The 26,503-nt window shown below is 40.6% G+C and overlaps 1 protein-coding gene across 2 annotated transcripts in view; it reads left to right on the forward strand.

Moving 5' to 3' along the window:
* Nucleotides 1-13,232: 13,232 nt before the first annotated feature.
* The window catches only part of atp8a1 (ATPase phospholipid transporting 8A1), a 362,709-nt gene continuing 349,438 nt past the window's right edge, over nucleotides 13,233-26,503 (forward strand). For both annotated transcript variants that reach the window (XM_080188142.1, XM_080188135.1), the window contains exon 1: nucleotides 13,233-13,459. In XM_080188142.1, coding sequence (XP_080044268.1) covers nucleotides 13,411-13,459 — 49 coding nt within the window. In that variant the 5' untranslated portion in view covers nucleotides 13,233-13,410. The remainder of the gene's footprint in view (nucleotides 13,460-26,503) is intronic.

A 26,503-nucleotide genomic window follows, 5' to 3' on the forward strand; every position in this document is an offset into this window, starting at 1 on the left:
ATGAAGATTTGATATTTAGTGATGGATTACGGTCCATGAGATTAGGAGGAAGTGTAAGAACATAAGAAACATAAGAACATAAGAAATAGGAGCAGGAGTAGGCCATCTAGCCCTTCGAGCCTGCCCCGCCATTCAATAAGATCGTGGCGGCTCAGTTCCACTTTCCCGCCCTCTCCCGTTCAGTCCCCCAGAAAGTGGGCGTTTGTTCACCAAACACCAGCAGTGTCACTAAGATAAAAGCAAAATACTGCAGATGCTAGAATCAAACAAAAACAGAAAATGCTGGAAAATCTCAGCAGGTCTGACAGCATCTGTGGAGAGAGAATAGAGCCAATATTTCGAGTTTGGATGGCATTATCAAGGCTCGAAACATTGGCCCTATTCTCTCTCCACAGATGCTGCCACAACTGCTGAGGTTTTCCAGCATATTCTGTTTTTGTCACAACAATGTCAGCCCTGAAAATGTCGATGTCAGAACAAAAGCAAGTACTGCAGATGCTGGAATCTGAAACCAAAAGAGAAAATGCTGGAAAATCTCAGCAGATATGGCAACATCTGTAGGAAAGTAAAGAGCTGATGTTTCAAGACCTGATGACTCTTGTCAAAGCTAAGAGGCATAGAAAGTGGGAGATGTTTATACTGCAGGATGAGGGAATGAAAGATGAGTCATAGCTGTAGAAACCAGGGGAAAAGATTGCTAATAGCTGTCCACAGAGAGAATAAAGGGTGTGAAAGGCCAAACAGCAGAGAAGCTGTAAAGTGTGACAGATGAAGATATTGCGGGGGGTGGGGGGGGAGGTGTGGAGAAAAAGATGGGACAGAGATAGAATGTAGAAAAGAGGAAGCGGGGGGGCGGAGAAAGGGTAAGGCAATAAAGAAATAAAAGATAGAGAACAGCAAAAAAATTAAATAAAATAGAATGAAAACAATGGGGGCCATAAGGTGGGATGGAGCAAATCATCTGAAGTTGTTGAATTCCATGTTGAGGTCAGAAGGCTGTAAAGTGCCTAGCCGGCAGATGAGGTGCTGTTCCTCCAGTTTGCATTGAGCTTCACTGGAACATTGCAGTAGATCAAGGACAGACATATGGGCATGGGATATAGATCTTGTGTTAAAATGGCAAGCAATCGGAAGGTCAGGGTCCTGGTTGCGCATGAACCGAGGGTGCTCAGCAAAGCGATCACCCAGTTTACGCTTGGTCTGAGATTTTCCAGTGTTTTCTCTCTTACTGTCAATGTCAAACTTGAATCTCAGAATTGTCAGACTCCAGTATTCAACAGTTAGCAAGTGTGATTTTCTGGGAGTTTTTCATGTTAAAACTACCTAAGGATGGGTTCATCAGTACTAGCAATTTTAATTCACACTCCCCGTTCTTATCCTGATTCTCATTATTTCTCCCATTCCTGCAAAAGGTTTGTTTTTCCTTTCAAAATCCTAGAAACTTGCAATTCAGAAATGTAATTTTTCTGAGTGACTGTTCTGTGAAGTGGCCATTCTTAGAAACAACATATCCACTTGTTCCTGCAAAGGCAAGTCACAGTGCTACTTTTTTAGTTTAGCCATCTGGAAAATCAACTATTCCTCACTACGAAGAGTTAAGATTCACTTCGGCACCATCATCACTAAAGCCAACCAAATTGAGAGGTGGAAACATTGAGGTCAAAGGTGACAGGTTTCAATAAAGCAGGATTTTTGAACGTTCTCTTGCATATGTGTAGAAATTGCAGTAAATTGAATTGCGATGAAACAAACTTGTCACATTTAGAAGATAAAGAATAAAAACTAGATTTAGTTATCTCAAGATTCTTATGAATTATGAATTCAGAGCACAGCAGATATCTTCTCGTGGTATCATTTGCTCACATAAGTGGTCTGTGAGTCTGAATGTTATAAGAACTTACTCGTATTGTCCCAAATTCACTTGTACGTTAGTCTGATCCAGATCAGTAGCAATAGAAGCCACAGGAATATAACTAGAAAGTATAGAAGAGAAATTTGATTAAAGTATTTGTGCCTCTTTCACTCACTCTTCCCAAGATAGTTTGGATTGTTTCAGCAATTACTTTTTCCCCCATTGTAGGGTAGGCTGCACACACAGTTCAATTGGTAAAAGTTGTCTTTGCATAAATATTACAAAGCAAAACACAATGCTATACCAGTTCAGTGGGTTGTTTTACATAAACTCACTTATCCTCCTGCATCCTGCCCTATGGTGCAGTGCAGAACTTCTCACAGCAGTCTCCTAACCATTTTAACCTTGCCTTAGCACGCTCTGACTTTTAGGTGCAAGTAGTCCTGATATTAACTGGGGGATATATTCGGGGTTGGGGGTTGTTATTTCTGATATCTGATAGAAACCCCAGAAGTATTTTTTTATTCATTCTTGGTACAAGGACATTGCCAGCTAGCCAGCACTTATTGCCCATCCCTTGTTGCCCTTGGAGGATGGTTAAGAGTCAATCACATTGCTATGGCTCTGCAGTCACATGGAGGCCAGACCAGGTAAGGATGGTAGATTTCATTCCCTAAAGGACATGAGTGAACCCGATGAGTTTTTCCAAAATTATCAATGGTTTCATGGTCATCAATAATTTTTAATTCCAGATATTTTCATTGAATTCATATTCCACAATCTACTGTAGCAGGATTCCAACCTGGGTCCCCAGAACATCAGCTGAGTTTCTGGGTTAATAGTCTAGTGATAATACCAGTAGGCCATTGCCTCCTTCAGTGGATCTATCAGTGGCTATTTATCTCAACTACATACTTATAATCTTACTGTCAAGAATGTCATCCAATCTGCAGCAATGGGGCTGATTACAATCTCACGATACAATCTCAATTCATTTAAATCCAAACCAAAGATCCAATTTGGAGGTGTTGGCAAGAAGAACAAATTAAAGAATGGAGTTGAAGCATTCTGGGACAGTACCATAATACAATTTAACTTCCATTAATATGCAAAGCCAGATAGACATACTATTCAGCAACAATGAGAGGAAGAAACCGACAGCAGAAACAAAAAAAGGTGTGGCTGGAGGTTGCCAAAAACGTGAGTGTAGTCACATATGCTAGGATACGACTTAGTGCAGAAAGTGGTTTCATGACCCAATCAGGTCAGGAAGAGTGAACCCACAAGAAGAACAAGGGTAGAGACACAAGGTAACACCACTGCCTGGAAATTCTCTTCCAATTTGTTCACCTTTCAGACTTGCAAATATATTGCCCATTCTTTTGCTGTTGTGGGTCAATTTTCTTTATATTTGTTCATGGGATGTTGGCATGTTAGATGAGCCAGCATTTATTGCCTATCCCTCAGGACAACCACATTACTGTGGATCTGGCATCGCCTGTAGGCGTGACCAGGTAAGGACCACACTTCTTTCCCTAAAGGGACATTAGTGAACTAGATAGGTTTTTACAACAATCAACAATTGTTTTATCGTTGATATTAGACTTCCAATTCCAGATTTTTGTTGAATTCAGATTTTTCTATCTGTCATGGCGGAATTTGAACCTGGGTCTCCACAGCATTACCCTGGGTCTCTGGATTATTAGTTCAGTGACAATATCACTATGCCACATTCCTTATTCTGGAATTCTCTGCCTAACAGCACCGTAAGAGTACCTACACCACAAGCACTGCATCAATTCAAGTAGGCAGTTCACCACCATCTTCTCAAGGGCAATTGGGAATGAGCAATTAATGCTGGCCTAGCCAAAAATGATCACATCCCATAAATGAATTAAAGAAACTGTGAAGAAGATAATGCAGAACTTCGAAAGAATATAGACAAGTTGAAGTGGCAGATAGGTGACAGATGGAGTTCAATGCAGTGAAGTGTGAGTGATGAAGAACATGAAGAGGCAATGTCAAAGAAAGAGTAAGATGCTTAAAGGGAACATGAGCAGGAGTATATATGCGCACAGATCATTGAAGGTGGCAGGACAGGTGGAGAGAGAGAGCAGTTAATAGAGAATGCATATAAAATACAGGTAGTGAAAATTTTGCTGATTTTGTCAGTTTCATGTTCTACGATTGATTTTTTGAGGCTTTTTGTTTAATTGAAAGTACTTTATATATAGCTTTGCCAAAAGCTCTGCAAGTATGAATCAGCTTTATCGGTTTGGCAAGTTTCCCTTCACCTGTAACAATTCTTTTGTATGTCTCCTGTGAAATTAGCATTTACCAGTATTAATAAATAATTAAGATGCTGAAAAAAGGACAATATTTTCAGAGGGCCTGCCAGGGAGGAAAGGTAGAGGGAGCAGAGAACTCGGCAATAAACAAGCAGAGGAGCCACATATATTATGAAAATATCTTATAAATGTTGACAGGAACTGAAATACTATGGATCCTCTGAATAACACGATCTGCTCTGGGTGCTAAATGGATTGAGGATTCTAATGTAAGTGCAAATAAAGATGTTTCAATAATATTAGATGCATGGAAGATCCATTATAAAGGTGAACAATGTATGAAGTAAAATTAGATGAATATTTGAAAGCAAACTTGATCTATCTCAATGGGCAAAGAGATGCTTTTAAGAAATTTTTATTATGAGATCTAATGGTTTAGGTATCATCAATGATAGTACAATTGTAAATGATCTGTAGATGTGTGGATCAATGGTCTAAAAGGCCCTTTACATAACAAATAATAAGGCCACAACAAAAGGAATCCAAACACTATGGACAATAGGATAGAACTGTACTTCAGTTAGAGCACCCTTGGGGCTCAGCATATAGTTCTAGTCAACATATTAAAAAAGGCATACAAAGGCACCAAACAAAAGCAAGGTACTGCAGATGCTGGAAATCTAAAAACAAAAACAGAAAGTACTTGAAAAACACAACAGATCTGGTAGCATCCATGGAGATAGAAGCAAAGTCCCACTTTAAGGCCAAGGAAGATCCTTGATTTGAAACAAGGGCCCTTCCCATGGAGTGCTTCTCAGCAATGGGAGTAGGCCTGCCATTGGCCACTAGCAGAATCTTCTGGTCCTGCCACTGTCATTGGGATTTCCCATTGAATTCTTTCCACTCTGCCAGGAAGCCTTCCCTTCTGGGAAGGCAGAAAAAATACCATCCATTAATTCAGCTTCTCTTTCCACAGATGCAGCCAGTCCTGCTGTGTATTTACAAACTTTTGTGCTTCAATTATAGAGGGGCTGGGAAGGATGCGATACCAGAAATGGATGATTTAATTGTCAGGCTAGGTCTCTTTCTCTTTTGAGAAAAGAAAGTTGAAGGGAGATCTAAAAGAGATCTTTAAAATTATGAAAGGTTTTCATGGAGTGGATAGAGAGAGTTTGGCCCATAACTTTCTCAGAGTGGCAATCAGCAGCAGATTGTGATTAAGTTGCTACATAGTGGCAAAGTGCCTCAATCACACAACTTTCCTGACAACAGACCAGGTGAGACTGAAGAAGTGAAGAAAGTCAGTGGCTTCAGCAGTGAAATGTTAAAGGAGCAGAGTGAAGGACACAGCCCCTTTTTTATGGCACTAGCTGCCCATAAAGCAGGTGAGTTTAAAGGGACCATTTGAAAGCAAGGCCGTAAGTTTCTAAGTTAAGTGGATAGGACGTTGGGGTAGGACTTTGGACATTGGAAAATTGAGTTTGGATATCGGTAGGTGTTCAAACATTGACATGTTTGGATATAATGGGGTGGGGGGAAGGGCAGACGTTGATGGGGTAATCGGATATTAGTGGGCAGGGGAAGGCGGACATTGGTGGGGTGGTCTGAAATCAATGGGCAGTGGAGAAGACAGACATTGATGGTGTGGTTGGATATCAGTGGGCGGGGAGGAATGGAGGCAGGTATCAATGAAGAATCGTATATCAGCTGGATCGGTGTCGGACATTAATGATGGGACAGACATTGAAGTGGGGATTGGACATCAGCAAGAGTGGGACGTATACTGAAGGAGGGGTTTGGACATTGGAGGGCGTGCTGGGTCCAGACATGGGGAAGATGCTGGTTTGGATCCAGGTATGGGGGAGTGGGGTATCGGGTTGGGATGGGGGTGTTGTGCAGGGGTGGGACAGGCCAGTCAGTTGGATGTCAAGTCAGGGAGTGGAAATCCCATGCATTTGAGGAACGTGGAATACTGTGGGAGGTAGTTGGAGGTGGGGAGGGGGGTTGTGGGATGTACACAGCGCAGAGCTTGGTCTGGGTGTTTGAAATGACTACATTGAAGTTAGAAGTGCTTTTTTTCCTTCTAAATCTTTCAGCTTATCCATGAGTGTAAAACTGGCAGAACTGTCCAAACAATTTAAATCCTTTTGTCAGATGGTTCCCAGCCCTATGCAATTGCCCAGGGGAAGTTAACCTTTATGTGGGAACACCTTAGAGGGATTCCTCAATGCATCTCTGGGTTACCCCCTAAATCCTATGGTAGGGAGCCAGGAAGTTATGGCCCAATGTTTCCACTTGCAAGAAGCGCATAACTAGAGGCCATCAAGGTAAAATGGTCAACATGAAAACCAACAAAGAATTTAAATAAATGGCTTTACCCACAAAGTGGTGAGAATGAGAATGCAGCTTTACAGGTAAAGTGGGGCAGTTGAGGGGTTGTGGGGGATGATTAATCTGGATCATTTTGAATAATCGTGTGGGACCCTGGCAGGGGTTTGTGGAGCCGCCACATCCACTGGCCCAATTCTAATCTGGCTGTTCCTGCCAGATTTCTGTGATTCGGTGATTCAGAGGCCATACCTCCAGTAGCTGCAGCTGCTTCCAAATACAACCTGAAGGATGCCTTCCTGTAATTTTCTATCTGATGCCACCTTAACTGTGAAAGTCAATGCCATTAGCCTAGGTTGAGAGCAGCACAGCAGGGCCACAGGGGGGCTGAGAGCAAGGCTGGAGATGGCTGGGAGTTGGAGGGGAGTGGAGGCCAAAAGCACAGCACAGAGGGTGAGGGAGTGGGATAGCAGCCAAGAGTTGGGAGGGGTGTGTCTGAGAATCATGGCTTGGAGTTTGGGCTCTGATAGCCTCTTCTTTCTACTCCAGCTTTCCCATTTGCAGGTAAGGTGGAGAAATCCAGCTATGCGGGAGGATGGAGTAAGAGGAGGGGATTAAGCAACTGTGGCTGAATGGCGAGGGAGGAGGAGTGAATGAGAGTAGGGATGAGAGGGAGGGCAGAGTGAGTGCGGGAGGAGAGAAGACATGAGTATATCGAGGCTAAGTGGGAAGAGAAGGTACATAAGTGCGTGTAATAGAAATACAAATGTGTCTATAAATGTTGTCTGAGTCTTGCAACTTTTGAATGGCTAGAGACTATCTTATGTAGCTCTACTATTCAGGAAGTTTGGTTGCCTCTGATATGTACTATATAACACCAGAACTGCCAGGTTTTGCCGATTAGGTACTGAGGAACAGCTGGCTCTCCATTCTCTGAAAAGGTCTTGATAGTATTATGATCACCATTCCTTCACAGTCGCTGGGTCAAAATTCTGGAATACCTTCCCTAACAGTATTGTGGGTCAACCCACACCACGTGGATTGCAGTGATTCAAGAAGGCAGTTCACCACATCTTGTCAAAGGCAACTAAGAATGGGCAATAATATGCTGGTCAGCCAGTGACGCCCATGTCCCATGAATGACTAAAAAAAAATTGTTAGCGACCAGTAACGTTTGTTCTTGGAAATATGAAAACCCAGCTTTTTAGTGAAAATGGAGCAATCCACAAGGTTCAAAGTTTAAAACAAAATAATTTAACTGTACAAAAATTAAAGAACATGAATACTTATAACTACACTCTATCTCAAGTAGTTATGCTCATACCTTCTTCCTAGTGGTTGAAAGTCAGGTGCTGCTAAAACTAGAGAATTCCTTGTGAATTTATCTCTGCTTAACAATCTAGATTAATCCCAATTGGAGCAGCAGCCTGCCGTTAGATAATCTCCGCAGGCCCTAGCACGACACAAGAAGAGTCTGGCTGCACCCATTTATGATGTGGAGATGCCGGCGTTGGACTGGGGTAAACACAGTAAGAAGTCTGACAACACCAGGTTTAAGTCCAACTGACTTATTTGATAGTAAACTCGCAAGCTTTCAGGGTTTGCCCCTTCGTCAGGTGAATGGAGAGTTCTGGCCTCAAACAGAGCATTATATGCTCTTACAGTGCTGTTATATGCTCTGTCTGAGGCCAGAACTCTCCATTCGTCTGATGAAGGGGCAAACCCCGAAAGCTTGCAAGTTTACTATCAAATAAATCGGTTGGACTTAAACCTGGTGTTGTCAGGCTTCTTACTGTGCACCCACTTATGACAGGGTCAGATTAGGAACACCCATTAAGGTCAAGCTTTGAAATAGCAGTTTTAAAGTGAAAGTAGAGAGATCAAAAGGAATACCAGCTATTTTAAAGCATATTGAAGTTTTTTTAATGGGTGTTTATTGTTATTCTTTCAAGCAGATGAGCTATTAACAATTGTTATTGCTATTGGCTCACTTAAAGTGTAACTTTTAAGTTTATTTTTATGATTGAAGATGATTATTTAATATGTATAAGTGAACATAGGTTTGTTATTGTTTTATATCTATGAAACTATGATCTAAACTTGCATTATATTGCTATATAACTTTATACGTGGCATGCTTAAAATTGTATGTTTAAATTTAGAATCTGGAAACTGAAAATGGAATTGGGAAGAGAAGTCAGAACTTCTCGAACCATGATTTGGATTCCTTATTACATGAGATTGAGAAAAGGAGAGTTCACATTTTGGGCCTTGGAAAATCTAAACCACCATGTGTTTATCATTAGTATTCTTCTGCCTTGTTTACTTGAATTATGGAATTGTGTTATTCAGTTATAAATATCTCCTATTTAAATGTCGTATTTTGATGTTTCAATAAAGCGTTTGCAGAATTTTGTAAAGTTTAATGGAAAAGATTTATCAACAAAAATAACTTTATAGATACAAAATTTTCTAACCATGTTAACATTTAATTAAACATTTTACTTTAGCAGCTGCAGTATGACATTTTGTTTAATTACCCTAAATTTCTTGCAATAAAATATATCTTTTCACTTTACCACAATGATCAAAATATTTTTAAACTTTAACAGCTCTGTGGTATTTTTGTAAACAAGGAGGTAAGAGAGACAAGGAGGTACATAGGGAGGGGTAAGGAGGGGAGGGGAAGGGAAGGAGAGGGGAGCGTTTGGACATATTAATTGTACATTTTACATGTAGCCTGACTTTTCTCTCATGAACTCTGAGCCTATGTCAAAGCTTCAAAAGAATCTAAGTGCTTTTAAGAAGTCAAGCTAAAAGTGTGATGTACCTGTGGTGCTGGAAAATGACTCTAGATTTTCAATCTGCACTGGATTCTACAATACCTGATGTGGAGATGCTGGCATTGGACTGGGGAGACACAGTTAGAAGTCTCACAACACCAGGTTAAAGTCCAACAGGTTTATTTGGTAGTAAACACTACTAGCTTTCGAAGCACTGCATCTTCATCAGGTGAGTGGGGAGTTCTGATCACAAACAGGGCATATAAAGGCACACACAGTTTACAGAATACTGATTAGAATGTGAGTCTTTACAGCTAATCAAGTCTTAAAGGTGCAGACAATGTGGGTGGAGATAGCATTAAGCATAGGTTAAAGGGATGTGTATTGTCTCCAGACAGGACAGTAAGTGAGATGTTGCAAGCCCAGGCAAGTCATTGGGGTTACAGATAGTGTGACACGAGCCCAAGATCCTGGTTGAGGCCATCCTCATGTGTGCGGAACTTGGCTATCAGTTTCTGCTCAGCGACACTGTGCTGTCGTATGTCATGAAGACCGCCTTGGAGAACGTTTACCCGAAGATCAGAGGCTGAATGCTCGTGACTGCTGAAGTGTTCGCCAACAGGAAAGGAACAGTCTTGCCTGGTGATTGTCGAACGGTGTTCATTCATCTGTTATCATAGCTTCTGCACAATCTCCCCAATGTACCATGCCTCTGGACATCCTTTTCTGCAGCGTATCAGGTAGACAACGTTGGCTGAGTTGCAAGAGTATGTGCCGTGTACCTGGTGGATGGTGTTCTCACCTGGGATGATGGCATCCGTGTCGATGATCCGGCATGTCTTGCAGAGGTTGCTGTGGCAGGGTTGTGTGGTGTTGTGGTCACTGTTTTCCTGAAGGCTGGATAGTTTGCTGCAATAGTCTGTTTGAGGTTGTGCGGTTGTTTGCAGGCAAGAAAAATGACAACATAAGAACATAAGAAATAGGAGCAGGAGTAGGCCATCTAGTCCTTCAAGCCTGCCCCGCCATTCAATAAGATCATGACTGATCTGTCGTGGCTCAGTTCAACTTTCCCGCCCTCTCCCCATAACCCTTAATCCCCTCGCTTATCAAAAACCCATCAACCCGCATCTTAAAAATTGTCAACTGGGGAGAAAGAGATGGGGGGAGATCCCCTGTGGTTCTAATGTTCTTTAAATCTGGAGTTTTGCATCTGGGAACACTTTCATCTTTGTCTTGTCAGTTTGGCTATTTCAGGAGTCCAGCTCACTGTTAATAGTCATTCAATTATCATGTTTTTAAGCAGCACACAAAATTTAAATCAAATTCGGCTGAGAGATGTTCCCTGCAGCCAGCTTATTCTAACAGAAACTGCTTGAAAACAGAATCACGTACACGAATCTATTACGCCCTGTAATTAACTTCTTGTTTACCCTATTAACTATAATTTATCTCCTGGCAGCTTGGTCACATGATCAGATGCTGAAAACAAGTTGTTTTTACATAAAAATAATCTTCCAGAGAAACCTAGTACTTAAAGGAACCTGTTGCCAAAACACAAAATATGGGGAGAATTTTATGCCACATCAACCAGTGTATTTGATTGTGAGTCGGGGAGTGCACATGTAAAATACAACAGATGATTATCCCACCACCTTCCTGCCCACCCCCAAGCTGTCCCCCAAATTAAATGGACAGATAAAGCATCAGTCAGCCTGTCCACTCTTAGACCTATTGAGGCCTTTAATTAATGGCCAATTAACTGCCCGTTTCCAGTCCTACCACAATAATAGGTGCGGCTGAGGAAGGTGAAATGAATGAGGCCAGCCCCCTACTTCACTATCTCAGCTGCTTGTCCCTATTGAGGCACACCACCTCCTTGTGAATTACCTCCATAACCTCCCAAACGCAAGGCCCCTTCTAGGGTCCCCAATCCTCCCCAACCAGGCACCCCAGACTTACCTCTAATGTCCGGTCTCATTGATTTTCTCTTCTGGACTGCTTGTAGTCCCAGCAATGGCCACTACTGCATTCTGGTGCTGCTGGGACTACTCAGCTGTTGACTAATCAGACTGACAGGCAGCTCTCAAGGACGGGATTTCCTTTCCCTGAGAGATGGAAATCCCATAATTACTTCATGAAGGCTGCCCCAGCATATTCTCACGGCGGGACAGCCTGTTATAAAGTCAGTTAACTCATAAGCAGTAAAACCCCTCCCTGTGAAATTCAGCCCATAGCTTTTTCCCAAAAGCACATAGGCCATTCCAGTAAACACTGATTTTAATTCACCCATGATCTTTTTACTTCGAGTTTAAATCAAGCCCAGAGTATTTTCACTTGTGGGATGTGATTGGTTTGCTTTTGTTATGACATTATTAACTAGCATTACCACTTATAGTGATTAGAATATTTGTATTTGTACCTTGATCCCTTTATTTCTCTACCTCAATTGGATTCTTATTTCCAAGCACACTAGTATTTCCATTCTTAAAGATACAAAGCTCAGGATGGACCAGGCAGACCCAAACCATTCCTTGCTTGACCCACAAATCAAATTCAAAATCCAACTGAATACAAACAAGATCCAAGAGATATCTTGGGCTTGATCAGACACTAGATCGTAACCAAAAGGCTGAGAAGAGATCTACCCTACAAATCTTGGGGCACAAAGAGGCAATGAACAAATCCACCAATAAACCATGACCAAATCCACCTAACCCACCTGATTTTACCACTTAGAAAGACAAAGGCAGCGGACCCATGGTAACACCACCACTTGCAAGTTTCCCTTAAATAAGTCAATCATCCTTCTGACTTTGAACTATATCACTATTCTTTCACTGTCACTGGGTCAAAATGATGTGGAGATGCTGGTGTTGGACTGGAGTAAACACAGTAATAAGTCTCACAACATCAGGTTAAAGTCCAATAGGTTTATTTGTAGCAAATGCCACTAGCTTTCGGAACTGACTGTTCCTATGTAAAGACTCACATTCCAATCATTATTCATGTAAATTGAGTTTGTGACTTTATATGCCCTGTTTGTGATCAGAACTCCCACCCATCTGACGAAGGAACAGCCTGTTCCGAAAGCTAGTAGCGTTTGCTACAAATACACTTGTTGGACTTTAACCTGGTGTTGTGAGATTTCCTACTGGGTCAATATCACAGTTTTCCTAATATCACTGTGCTCTGCCTACACCATATGGACTGCAGTTCAAGAAGGCAGCTCACCGTCATCATTTCAAGAGCAATTAAGGATTATCAGGCAATAAATACTGGCATTGGCAGCAAAATTCAAATTCCATGAGGGATACAAAAAGCTGATAGAAGTTAGGAAATCTCTTCTACAAAAAAAATTGATGCTAACTTAATTAATGAATGATCTTGGCTCAGGCTGTTAAGGGATAGAGTGTCAAGGAGGGAATTATGAGTCAGCTCTGATCTCCTTAAATGGGTGCGACTTGCCCCAGAGGCTGAATGGTTTACTCTTGTTCCGATGTTCTCTTCATTTAATGTCTCGCAGTTCCGTCTACAGACTCTCATTAACAATTCCATGCGGATATTTGTTTTCAGTAATTAATAATCTCAGCGCAGGTATTTTATTTCTTCAGTTCAGATCAAACGTTTTTTTTCAGCCAGGCGCTGTTTGCTTTGTTTGGAAATGTTAATGAGATATTCACATGTTTGCAATTCGATGCTGGGAGCGCAAAAAAAACCTTCCGACCAGAAGGGATGTCCCCGGACTTAGACTCACCCATCGAGACAAGCGAAAAGGGGTAGAGAGGCTGAAAGTGAACGGTGGAAGGGCTGGGCTTTTCCCTGGCTAGGATAATGAATCTGCTCCGCTTCTGCACAGTGATGTTGCAAGGGGCTGGGTGTTTGGCGTGGGGGCGAGTGGTCCCCGTGGGAATAGAAGGTTGCCCGGGTGGCGCCCGACGCTGTAGAACGTTCTGAGCTCGCGCGTTCTGGCTTGGGCTCGCGCGCACGCTGAGGAGTCGGCGCGGGCTGGGGCGCTGTGCGGCTGCGCGCCCCGGCTCAGTCACTCACTCACTCACTCAGAGGGAGCAGCCAGTCTGCTCACAGACTAACCCCGCCGTCCTTTAACTGCACGGAGTTTGTCTTCTGTCTGTCGTACGATGCATTGACTCATTCCAGGAAGATGCCGCCGGTTCGGAAGACTATGGCAGAGCTCCGCTCACGAGCGGAAGGTAAGTTGCACCCACCTCACCTCTCTTTAGATTCGAGAAGCAGGAATGCCTTGTCTTTGCTCCGAATTATAGCCTCCATTGGGATTACATTGCACCTGTCCGTGTACGAGCTCCTGGACACCTTTACACTCCGCACTACTCTGATTCGAAACTTCGCCACCATTTTTGTTTCTTCGACAATGTCATACCGAAAATATGTCAAGGAAGCCGCTTTGAAACGCGATGCGGCTGGTTTTTTTAAACAAAATACTTAGTGAAAGCTAACAGCTGAAAGGAAAGCCGTTCAGGATTTGCTGCACCCCCCTGTTTTGGAGCCAATGCCACTGTGCTGTAACTTGGATTGAATTAGCCCCGCAGTACGTTTGCGGACGGATGTGCCTTTATGTTTCAATCTGGATGTATTTGTCTGTACTTTTTGATTTGTGGGTTCGGGGAGCCCGTGTGATCAAAATCGCAATGTGTCAATAAATCATCCCCTTCTAGATTTCCTTGAAGCCCCACTGCGTTCATTATCTTTATTGATAGTTTTCCGATACTGTCACTGGAAACTGTACGGGCTGAAGTTTTTATTAATATATTTTTCGACAGGGGTCATTAGCCAGTTAAGGTCCAACTTTGTGAATAAATCGCACAGGAACAGAATTTTTTTTAATAGATTGGGAAGGCGAGACAAATAACCTTACTGATAGTATATAGTAAATACAACTGCATTTTTAGTAACGTGTAAGGCAATTCAATGTAAAAACACAAAGACAGCCTCTGGTTTAACAGCTAATTTGCTAATGAAGGGGGAAATACAGGAGCTGTGTTTTACTGTTCACAGAGCTAATGGTTTGATGTGTACAGAGTGCTTCATATTATGTAATTGGGCTAGACTGCGTTAGATTAGGAATGTGAAATCAAGTTTTTAATGCCAGTGTACCGGGAGCGAATACTTGAAATCGCTTACTGTGATACAGCAAAAACATCTGTCAAATTATGACATCTGAAACTAAAACACTTTAGTCTGTCTGAAGCCAACATGTTTACCTGATAAATTATATCCATTAGATTTTAAGGTAAAGGCATGCTTTCAGCACTATAAATTGTGAAACCCAGAAGTACACTGTTCATCCGGTCTTAGCAAATTATTTAATGCTGGCAATTCAGTTGTGGGTGCAACAGAAGTTTGAAAGTAACATCATGAACATTAATTGTGTAATTTTAATTATTAACTTGAAGAGAATGACTGCCATCAGTAACCTTCCTGTTCTTTAAAACTTGCATTTACTTGTTGAGCTATTGTGTCTAGGCATTTTGGAAATCTCTTTATTGGACTAATATAGCCCAAAAATTTAAATTTAAATTTAAACCCCATTTCATGGGGTGTGGGTGTCATTGGCAAAACCAGTATTTGTTGCTCCCCTTATTGTCTTTGAACTGATTGGTTCTGTTAGGCCGTGTCAGAGAGCAGTTCCCTCTCCACATTGCTGGGGTTCTGGACTCACATGTAGGTTGGCAGATTTGCTTCCCTGAGGGATGTTAGTGAAACAGATGGGTTTTGCAATTGAGCATGGTTATCATGATCACCATTACTGAGACTTCAGTTTTAGATTTAGAATTTGAATTAAATTAATGTCAGCCACTGAGGTGAGATTTGGACTCCTATGCCCAGAATTTTAGCCCGGGCCTGTGGATTACTAGTTAAGTGACATTACCACTATGCCACCATCTCCCCAGGAAATACAGACAAATTGGTTAGTGGTGATGCACTGCTCTTATCAAATTCATTCTCTCCAACATAATCTGATGCCCAGCAATGTGATTAGAATGACATAAAAGAGCTCTTTGTGCTGTGTGCTGAAGTCAGAGATCTATGCTATGTGAGGAATACAACAGCTGTTGTAATTGCACTTTGTTCTGTACAAATCCAAAATATTTTTATACCTGTGGCATGTTTCACTTCATTATTTTGTTGCAAATCTCTTTGATACAGTTCCTGGCATTGAGTACAATTTGATGAAATTAACAAGCTGTATGAATTGATGAGTATGTAAAAATTTTGCAAAGGGAAATGATGAAGCAGCACTTTTCTGGGATTGAGGTTAAAGCATATTGCTTTGGGAAAAGAATGAGTTAGTGATGCAATATTTTTCGTGCAAATGCATGATGATGAAATTAGATGCTCTGGGTATAACATTTTTCCCATGCTAATGTTCTTAGGTTGCCAATGCAAGAATACAATCAGATGGACTTTGATTTTTTGACATTCTTTTTGATGTGAGCATTGTTGGTGAGGCTAAATTTATTGTCCATTTGCAATTGCCCTCGAGAATTCCCATTAACCACAATTAATTCAAAGGTGCATTTAGGCTTTGGCATACAAAGGTGGTAATTCCATTCTGATATGAAAGCCCTATCTATGCTCTTAAGCACTGTTGACAAGATTCACTCCAGCTAAGCCTCATTCAGTTTTGACTGAACATTTCTTGGAATTCTATTTTCACTGCTGTACAAGACAAATATTTACTTGTGCTTTCAGAAAAACAAAATGCATGACAATTAAGTTGTTTTGTGGATTACTAAACTTAACATCAGAAACATCAAGATGAAAATGCTTGGTAAATGTTTTTGTGGTTAAAATGTTAAACTGAGTGTGGAACATCCATTTGTGGCATTTAAACCAGCAAATGGTTTTAAAAATAAAACAAAGTAATAGATGCTGGAAGGCTGATGTATTTCCTGTAAATGGTTTTCAGGTGCATAAATTATATTCAAGATTGATCATGCATTTGGATTATATTTTGTACATTGTATTTTGAGTTCAGGTTCAGTAAGGGTAAGGAACAACCCCTTCTCCATGATCATCCTTGACACCAGTGCTCCACAAGACTGTGTTCTCAGCCCCCTACTATACTCCTTATGCACCTCTGACTATGTGGCCAAATTCCCGTCCAGCTCAATTTTTAAGTTTGCTGATAACACCACCGTTGTGGGTCAGATCTCAAACCATGACACGAAAGAGTACTGGAATGAGAAAAAGAATCTGGTGAACTTGTGCAACAAAAATGATCTCTCTTTCAATGTCAACAAAATGAAGGAGATAGTCATTGACTTCAGGAAGCGTATTGGAGGACATGTTCCTGTCTACATCAATGGGGACAAAGTAGAAAGGTTGAAAGCTTCAGGTTTTCAGGTGTCCAGATCACCAACAACCTGTCCTGGTCCTCCCATGCCAGCAGTATTGTTAAGACACCCACCAATGTCGCTACTTTCTCAGAAGACTAAGGAAATTTGGCATATCAGCTATGGCTCTCTCCAACTTTTACAGATGCGCTATAGGAAGCATTCTTTCTGGTTGTATCACGGCTTGGTATGGTTCCTGCTCTGAATCCCTCTACCATGGCTACATTCACGCCAGATGTCCCTGCAGAGGGACCATGCTATGTTCGTGGGCGCAACTGACGCCTTCTGCGCCCGTTGGGCACCACAGGCATTGGGGTGTATTATTGACCCTAATAGTCACATTTTAATTTGACTTTAAGTTTCCTTTGTACTTTGATTTTGTTCAGGCTGTTCCCCTTCATTTTGGGGAGCTGCCCCTTTTACTTTGTCCTAACTTAATTTGAGTTTGTTTCTTTGGTTTGACCTTAAAAGAGGCCAAGGCTGCAAGAAACTACAAAAGATTGTGAATATAACTCAATCTCATGCAACCAACCTCCTATCCATTGACTTTGTCTACGCTTCCTGCTGCTTTGGCAAAGTAGTCAGCAAAATTAAGGACCCCTCGTATCCCGGACATACTCTTCTGTTTTCTTCTGCCAGGAAAAAGGTACAAAGGTCTGAGGTTACATACCTGCTGACTCAAGGACAGCTTCTTCCATGCTGCCATCTGATTTTTGAATGCACCTACCTTGCATTAAGTTGATCTTTCTCTACACTCTGTTATTTAATTATGTAACACTACAATCTGCACACTCTCTTCTCCATGAATGGTATGCTTTGTCTGTATAGTGCACAAGAAACAATACTTTTCACTGTATACTAATACGTGACAATAACAAATCAAAAGATTTTGTTGCATTTGAGAAGGAAAAACAAATTTATACTCTGTCATTGCAGATGAATTTTCTCTGCTGCTCCCACTATGAATAATGGAAAAACCAAAGTCATTGACTTGGGTCCTAATCAGAATTTCCATTCCCCCTTCATGGCAAACATCTGAGACCAGAACAGATTGTTCACAACTTTGGCATTATAGTGCCAATGAGATGAGCTTCTGACCCAAGTGTGCATCACCACTGTGATCCCCCATTTCCACCTCAGTAACATCACCTAACTTTACCCTGATTCCAGTTCATCTAATGTTTAAAAATCGTGCTTTTGTTACCTTTCCAACATGGCGTAATGTACTCTCCATAAGCTTGATTATTCCAAAATCTACTGCTTGTTTCCTTTCCCACATCAGATCCCGTTCACCTATCACCCCTGAGCTTGTTGACCTGCATGTTTTGTTTTTAAAATGCTCACCCTTGTTTGTAAATTCCTCTATGGCCATCTTTGTAGTCTTCTCCAGCCTCGCAATCATTGGAAATTTGCACTGTTCTACTTCTGGCTTGCTGTGCATTCCTGATTTTAATCACTTCACAACTGGCGACCAAGCTTTCAACTGCTGGATGTAACGTCTGGAATTCCCTTCCTAAACCTCACCGTCTCTCTCTAGTTTTCCTCAATATGTCCCTTAAAACCTGTCTCTCTGACCAAGCTTTGGGCGACTGCCCTAATATCTCCTTTTTGTAGTTTGGTGTCATGTTTTATTTCCTAATATCTCTATAGTGCCTGGGGATGTTTTGTTGAGTTAAAGACATGGTGTAACAGAAAGAAACTTGTACTTACTGAAGTTTTGTGAAACCTTGATAGTGCGAATAACTGGGATCTGCAGTACATTATGGAGACAAAGCAGAGTGACTCCCAGAAACCTCACCCCATTTTGTTTATATTTGCATCTTCATTTTTTGTGTCAGTTAATGATTTTTTTGTGTACATTGGCAGGATAGCCAAGTCATACAATAAAACAGTAACACAGAATACAACCGGGAATCAGCAATAATTTCTTAATTTCACAGAACTGTTTATGTTGGCAAATTCCTAATCTACCATACTTGGTTTGTATCCCAAAAAATACATTTAACATAGTTTACAGGTTGCTTTGGGAGTATTATTTCCTAATATTTAAAAGAAAATTTACTTGTAGGGTTTTTTAAATGGATGGCTGCCTAAGCTGGTTTAACATACTTAGATTCAACCACAGAATATAAAAATGGCATCACATGTAGATTAACCTAGAAATGACTGAGGGTTTCTTCCTTGATGGACTAGAATGAACCAGTTAGCTTTTTATTGTGCTAGTTACTTTCCTGGTGCTAGTTCACAAATTAGCAGGTATGTTGGATTCAGTTTTGCAACTTCCTCTGGTGAGATTTTAACTTGCAGTTTGTGGGTTGCTAATTAACTTATTCAGTGTACCATCAAATAATAGTTGAGTCCACTGGACGCAGCAAAGGCTGAGTTATCAAAATATTTCATTGCAGAACTAGCCATTGCTCTTAGCCAAGTTCCAGGGTACCGACAATGTTGACTTCCACTGACAATGCGAAAGGTTGCCTAGATAAACCTTGTCAACAAAAAGCAGGTTAAATCAAACACAGCCGGTTGCTATCCTTTAGCCTACTGTAAGTTATCGGGAGTTTGATTGGAGGGACCACCAATGGTGCTTTCAAGTGGGATTTAGTCATTAATAAAATCACCCTGATGCTTAATTTGGATTTGCCAGGGCCTTTTGGCTCTAGTCCTCATTCCAACCCTTTTTACTCCAATTGGACACAATGTAAATTTGAGATGAGAATAATGCATCTTGGCATTTTTGAGTCACACTGCTCAGAGTCCTAGAAATCACTGGGGATCAAGGGAAAACTCGCCAGTACTTGGAGCCATACCTTGCAGAAAGGAAGATTGTTGTGGTTATTGGAAGCGAATTGTTTCAACCCTAGGAAATGACTGCAGCTGTTCCTCAAAGCAGTTTCTTCAGTATAGTCATCTTCAGATGCTTCTTTAATGACCTTCCATTCCTTTTGTGAGGAAAGGGGCTGTTTTTTGGCTATTTGATGTAAGCCCCATTCACAGCTCCTCTGATCAAACCAGTGGCCAGCTGGTGCCATTGGTAATGACCACCTCTTTTTTTTTAGAAAAGAGCTCAAGCACATCTTCCTGATCTTCTTCCCTGCTGGAATCACCTGCTGTTAACTTTGGGGCATTTTCATTAATAAAAAATTTAACTGAACTCTGCTCTTGTAAACGAGGCTAGGCACATTAAAAAAGTCTAACAGGAATAGACTATAATTCCTCAAGCTTGCTCTGCCATTCAGTAGAATTATGGTTGATCTTCTGCCTTAACTTCATATTTCCACCCACTCCCTGGATCAACAATACAAAAAGTCCTTGAATATATTAAATAATTGAGCATCTACGACCTGTTAGTGTAGAGAATTCCAAAATTAACAACCCTGAGTAAAGAAATGTCTCCTTATCTCAGTCCTAAATGATTGATGACTTATCCTGAAGTTGTGCCTCCATGTCCTAGAAATCTCAACCAGGAAAAAACAATTTCTTCGTGTCTACTTTGTCTGCCCCCTTCAGAATGAGATCACCTCATTCTTCTAAACTCATGAAAATACAGTTGCAATTTATGCAGCATAAAGGTGATCTTTCAAATTTATACTTGCTGTGATTCACTACATGCTGAAATCTTTGGACTTTTTAATTGAGTGCAATTTATCATTTTATAATTAGATTTGAGTGCCTGTGCATAGAAGTTTAAGTAAATTAGATGGCCTTTGGGTTAAAAATCAAAGTAAATAATTTCAGAATAGTATTCTATTTTCTGACTTAACTGTAAACTGGACTAAAGGTAATTGGTAAAATTATATGCAAATAGTGGAAAGTATTTAGTATGATACAAGACACAGTAATTAGCATTGATGTCTCTCAGTGCCAGGACACCGGGTTCGATTCTGGCCTTGGCTGATTGTGAGTTCACACATTCTGCCCGTGTCTGCATGTTTCCTCCCACAGTCCAAAGGTGTGCAAGGTAGATTGATTGGCCATGCTAAATTGTGCCTTGGTGTCCCTAGATCTGTAGGTTAGGGGGATTAGTGGGGTAAATAGATGGGGTTACAGGGATAGGGTATGGGTAAGATGTTGTGTCACAGAGTCCCTGCAGGCCCAATGGCCTATTTCTGCACTATAAGGATTCTATAATCTGTCAAGGCCAGTATGTACTCTAAAAGGCTAAGGCTCTACTTGTTTAGTCGAGCAATATTAGTCACCAAATGGGGTAAGAAATGGCTTAAAGCTCAAAGAAAAAGCTGGTGAGATGCAAGACAAAGTGGATTTTAAGGTCCAAAAAGCAGCAAAGCGAAATAAAGTAATACAAAAGTATCAAGATGTATCAAAATTAACAGCAAAATTCTTTAACTATATTAACAGAGTGATAAAGGGAAAATTGGAACCAATGAAAGATGGATAGGGGTGACATTTATAATAATTAATGAGTAAGTGGCTGATCTACCAAGTGGGAATGGATTTAAGTGGGTCACCAGGGTATGAAAATAAATAGGTGAGAAAATTGCAGGTGCAGTTGGCACAATTTTCCTCTGCTCTTTAGATTGAGAAAATATACCATCCGATTGGAAAATTGTAAATGTCCCCATTATTTAAGGGAATGAGGAAGAAACCATGTAATTGCAGACTTGTTAGTTTAATATCTGTTGTGAGAATATTGGCTTTTTTTTATTCACAGGATCTGGGTGTTGCTGGCAAAACCAGCATTTATTGCCCATCTGTAATTTCCCTTGGGAAGGTGATGGTGATCTACCTTGATACAACTGAGTGATTTGCTAGGCTTTAGAATTAACAGAATTGCTGTAGGTCTGGAATCATGCATAGGCCAGACTGGATAAGGAAAGCAGATTTTCTTCCCGAAAGGGCAGTTTGGTAGTTTCACAGCCACCATCACTGAAATTAGCTTTTTAAATCGTATATTACTTGTTGAGTTTAAATTTCTCAGCTAGTGTCGTGGTATTGAATTTCTGACTATTGTGGTAGGATCATTAGTCCAGGCCCCTCGATTACAAGTCTAATAACATAACCAAGTGTTTAAGTAGCTACTTGGACACTGACCAACACAAGTCAGCATGGATTTCTGAAGGGTAGGTCACATTTGCTCAATCTCGATGAATTTTTCAAAAAAGAAAATGTCTCCCATAGTGCAGAGTAACAATTTTGTTGATGTTCATGCAGACGGCATTTAGTGAGCATCTGCACAAAAGATGAGCAAAAATTAAAGCACATAGAATTGGTGGTAGATTTGTGATGTTTGGAAGGTAGGAAAGTGAGTGAAAAGGATTTGATTGACAGGTTGTGATGCTACTGGCTTGTGTAAAAGGATAGGAAGTTTGCATCACGTGTCACCTATAAACTTGCATATTAAGGTCAGAGGAAGCTATGTAAATGGGTGCAGTCAGTTACAAAAAGATATGAGCTTTGACAAAAATGGCCTCGACATCAGTTCTTTTCTCTTCTTACAAATGCTGCCAGACTTGAGATTTTCCAGCATTTTCTCTTTGCTGACTCAATCTTTATCTTCTTAAACCAAAGCTGTGTCAGGTGTAGTTCAGTGGGAAATTCAGAGGTCATCTATCTCGGATAGTAGAAAGACAGCAGTATTTTGGTGAGATAGCTGTAGAGCAACCGAACTTGGTGTTCATGGCCATGTCACTAAGGTTGTTGAAGTACAATGTTATCAAAAATGATGCAGTTGTATAGAGCATCGATTGGATCTCCTTTGGAAGCTGCAAGTGTTGGGCATCAGGAAACTATGTTGAAAGTTATGTTCTGCATGCAAGTTTATGAAGTTTAGCAATGGTTGGTTGCATATATTGCTACATAATTTCCAAATAAATGTTGATGAAATTATGTATCTGTCATAATGTAATTAGTATTCTGATGAAGTTATGAAAAGTTACTGACCGGTCTTGTTGTAACCAAATTACCACTGTTTATTCAAAAGCAAAATACTGCAGATGTTGGAAATTGGTTCCCCTGTCGTCTTTCCAACTATATAATTATTTGCATTTCTACCTTCTTTAAATATGTGTAAAAATTCAAAACAATCTCAAAGTTATCTTTAGTTTTGGAGCAAAATGCTTTATTCATTGAAATTGCTTGTGTTCTTATTTTTCATCATTATCCGCTTGGAATTTTTTAACTGGAATAGAAATTAAAAACCACTCCATTCCAAAAATGAATGACGAACTCATTTCTATATTTTTGACAACTTACTAATTATCTCTTCTCATTTTTACTGTGATTTGTAATAATTATTAACAAACTGATTTGCTATTTAGTATCAATATTTGTTTAGAGAGAAAAGAATAAGAATTTTCCACAGTTATCTAAAGCATTAAGTATTCACTACTCATCCATGAATAGTCATTTGGTAGTATGAATATTGCTGAAAAAGTGACCTGTCAAAGCTTTTTGCCTTGTAATCAATCGGTAGTCTTGCAAAATGCACTGATAAGGGAAAAGCAACAATTTGTACCAAGAAGAAAGTGCTGATTAGTTAGCAAGTAGATTCTGATTGCTAGAGGGGTTGCCATGAAGAAGACACCAGGTGACTGACAGTTAACTGCCAAGCATTGGTTGAAATTTAAACCAGACATGATTAGTCAAGGCATTGACCTGAGGAATAAGTCGGCAAATGATTGTCACTTATTTTAGTTAGCTGAAACAGCTGCAATCTTTGCAAAGGGTGGGGATGTGAGCATTAATATATGCCAATACACCACATTCTGATCACAATCTTAAACTGGTTGTCAGTTCTTAGCACACTGTATTTAGCAAATGTTATCCAATAGCAGAATTGTCTAATGTTGGACACTTCAGGGCAAATTTTCCCGTTCTTTTGCCATGGGAGTTGGAACAGACCATGGAAAGATTCTTTGACTGTGGGCGTCAGGATTTTCTGGTTTTGGGATGAGTGCAGCAGAAAAATCCCATCCTATGTTTTGAGATTTACATTTACCTGTTGTTTGATGCAATTTATCAGTCTTTAGGATGTACAGTTTACATATCTAGAATCACACTGCCACTAAAATTCACATTCCACATTACTTACCTGTGATGGGCTGAATATCTTTGGCTTGATGGTAGCAACCTTTTTAGTGGTGAATATTGCTCATGCTGCTACTGAATAGTAGCAGTGCGAAACAGCTGATTTCACCCTATTGCTCAGAGTTTTGAGATGCCTTACCCTTCGAGGGTAATCTGAGGTAGACTGGGTACTTAAACTTGAAGGTAACTACCTTTGGCCTGGCCATTAGGTTGTACAATATACAACATGAACTGATCTAATCGGGGTAAAACCGTTATCCTGCAGAATACCTTTGCACCCAATTTCAGCCCTGATTTAAATTACAAGTAATGTTTGGCAGAGGAGATTCACTAGGTTGCTTCCAAAGTTGAGTTGGCTTATAAGGAGAGATTCAGTCGACTGGGACTATACTCATTGGAATTCAGAATAATGAGGGGTGAGCTTATAGAAACATATTGTAAAGGGAATAGATAAGATAGAAGCAGAGAGGTTGTTTCCACTGGCGGGTGAAACCAGAACTCGGAGGCATAACCTCAAAATAAGGGAGAGCAGATTTAGAACTCAGTTGAGGAGGAACTTTCGCACCCAAAGGGTTGTGAATCTGTGGAATTCCCTGCTCAGTAAAACAGTTGAGACTACTATTTTAAATGTTTTTAAGGCAAAGATAGATTTTTGAACAGTAAAAAAAATTAAGGGTTATGGTGAGCAGGCAGGTAAGTGGAGCTGAGTCCAAGAAAATATCAAGCATGAGCAGGCTCAAGGGGCCAAATGGCCTACTTCAGCTCCTAATTCTTATGTTGACTCAGTCATTAGGTGCATTTTCCACGACAATCTCTCAGCACATTCAATCAATCAATCAATCAATCAGCATGTTCTTCTCCATATTAATTGTTATTTTCCCCTTGTACTGGTATTGTGATGTGTCCTGATGATGCCAGACATAAAGCTTCACCATTTTTTTTTTCAGCAATACCTCTGTGGGACTTCGCCACCCAATGTAATCAGCACTAAAGCACGACAGTACTCCATCTTTAAGCAAAGATCAAAGAGTTTGAGAAAATGTTTGATTCAGCTGCTTTACAAACCCAGTAAATGAAAATAAAGCTTGCCATACAAATTCAGAATACCTGCTGTAGTTCCAAATTGCAAGAACATTTCAGATCATTGAATGCACTGCAGTACAGTGTGTTTCCATGGCAACTGCATGCTAGGAAGTGCAGAAGAAAACTGCGTATTCACGAAAGGGACTTGCTACTGCCTGAGATTGTTTGGTATTGGCTGTGGGGGCTCTAAATTAGGCATACCTTAATACAATGATTTGCAAAAATTGTAAATTTTGTATACACAGTGATTTCAAATTCTTTACTCTGCAGTGCTTTAGCATTAATCTGGCCTTGCGGGAACAAATCAAATGCCTCTTGTATGATGCTACAGGCCTTGGAATACTAGATGATGGATTTATGACAGTTTAGTAATAGAAGGTGGAAAAGATAGATTCACCCACATGCTTTTTTTTGGTCTTCATGCACCTTAAAATAATTTGCATGCTGAATCTGGGTCCACAGATTGGTAGGTGCACTGGTCACACTAAATTCTCCCTCAAGTGTACCTGAACAGGTGCTGGAGTGTGGCCTCTAGGGGGTGTTCACATAACTTTGTCACAATGCTAACGTAAGCCTGCTGGTGACTAATAAATAAACTTTACTTTAAACTTTAATGATAGCTTGATTAGTTAGTTTTGAATTTAGCTGCAGTAACTTTCTCGATTATTCTGCACATGTAAATTGTTGTACATGAGGCATATGTTCCTCAAAAAAGGGGTGTGCTTGCAGTTGTAGTTCTCAGATAGTAAAAACATTGCGTTAATGAGATCTTCATTTGGTGCAGCATTAAACAGCTACAAATGGTGCCCAGATATAATTTCCCAAAGTTCATTCTTTTAAGATAGTACAACTTTGAAAAATACCACTTCTCTTGCACCTGTGGTTGCAGCTTCAATAACAAATTTTTAAGGATAGGGTCTTTAAGTACAATTCAGGGTGTTTTTAAATTGGTAATTTACTTCACATCTGTGAATGGCCAAAATCACATTTAATTTGTTAGTGCACATGACCTAATATATGACTATATAACATGACTAGTGAATCCCATAAACTCATTTATTATGTTTAGTATTATGTAATACTTTGGACAGGAGAGTATGATTCCAGGAATGAAGATTTTTTACTGTATCTATTATTTAGATAACTTTCCATTGCAGTCCAAATAAGTGGTGGAAACTCTGCACTGGTTGGAGTCATACCTAGTACAATGGAAGTGTTTACTGACGACGGTACGTGGCTCAGCACCATTCACAATGACTCAGCACCATTCACAATGACCGGATGTTAGAGATGGAAAGGTGGTAGGACTGGAGGGTCTTGATGACATTACTGTTACTAGAGAGGTGGTGCTCGACAGACTGGAGGGGGCTGATTGTGGACAAGTCCCCAGGACCGGATGGAATGCATCCGAGGGTCCTGAAAGAAATGGCGGAGGTGATAGTGGATGCCTTGGTGGTTATTTTCCAGACGCCGCTGGATTCCGGGGAAGTGCCGGAAGATTGGAAAACGGCTAATGTTACGCTGTTGTTTAAGAAGGGTGCCAGGCAAAAGGCGGGGAATTATAGGCCTGTTAGTTTAACGTCTGTTGTAGGTAAAATGTTAGAATCCGTCATCAAGGAGGAAATAGCGAGGCATCTTGAGGGGAACTGCTTGATAGAGCAGACGCAGCACGGTTTCGTTAAAGGGAAGCCGTGTCTGACATTTACTGGAGTTCTATGAGGATGTGTCTAGGGCGGTGGATAGAGGAGA

Source organism: Carcharhinus amblyrhynchos, chromosome 1 (assembly GCF_965287045.1).
Source record: "Carcharhinus amblyrhynchos chromosome 1, sCarAmb.v2.hapA, whole genome shotgun sequence".
NCBI classification, from domain to species: Eukaryota; Metazoa; Chordata; class Chondrichthyes; order Carcharhiniformes; family Carcharhinidae; genus Carcharhinus; species Carcharhinus amblyrhynchos.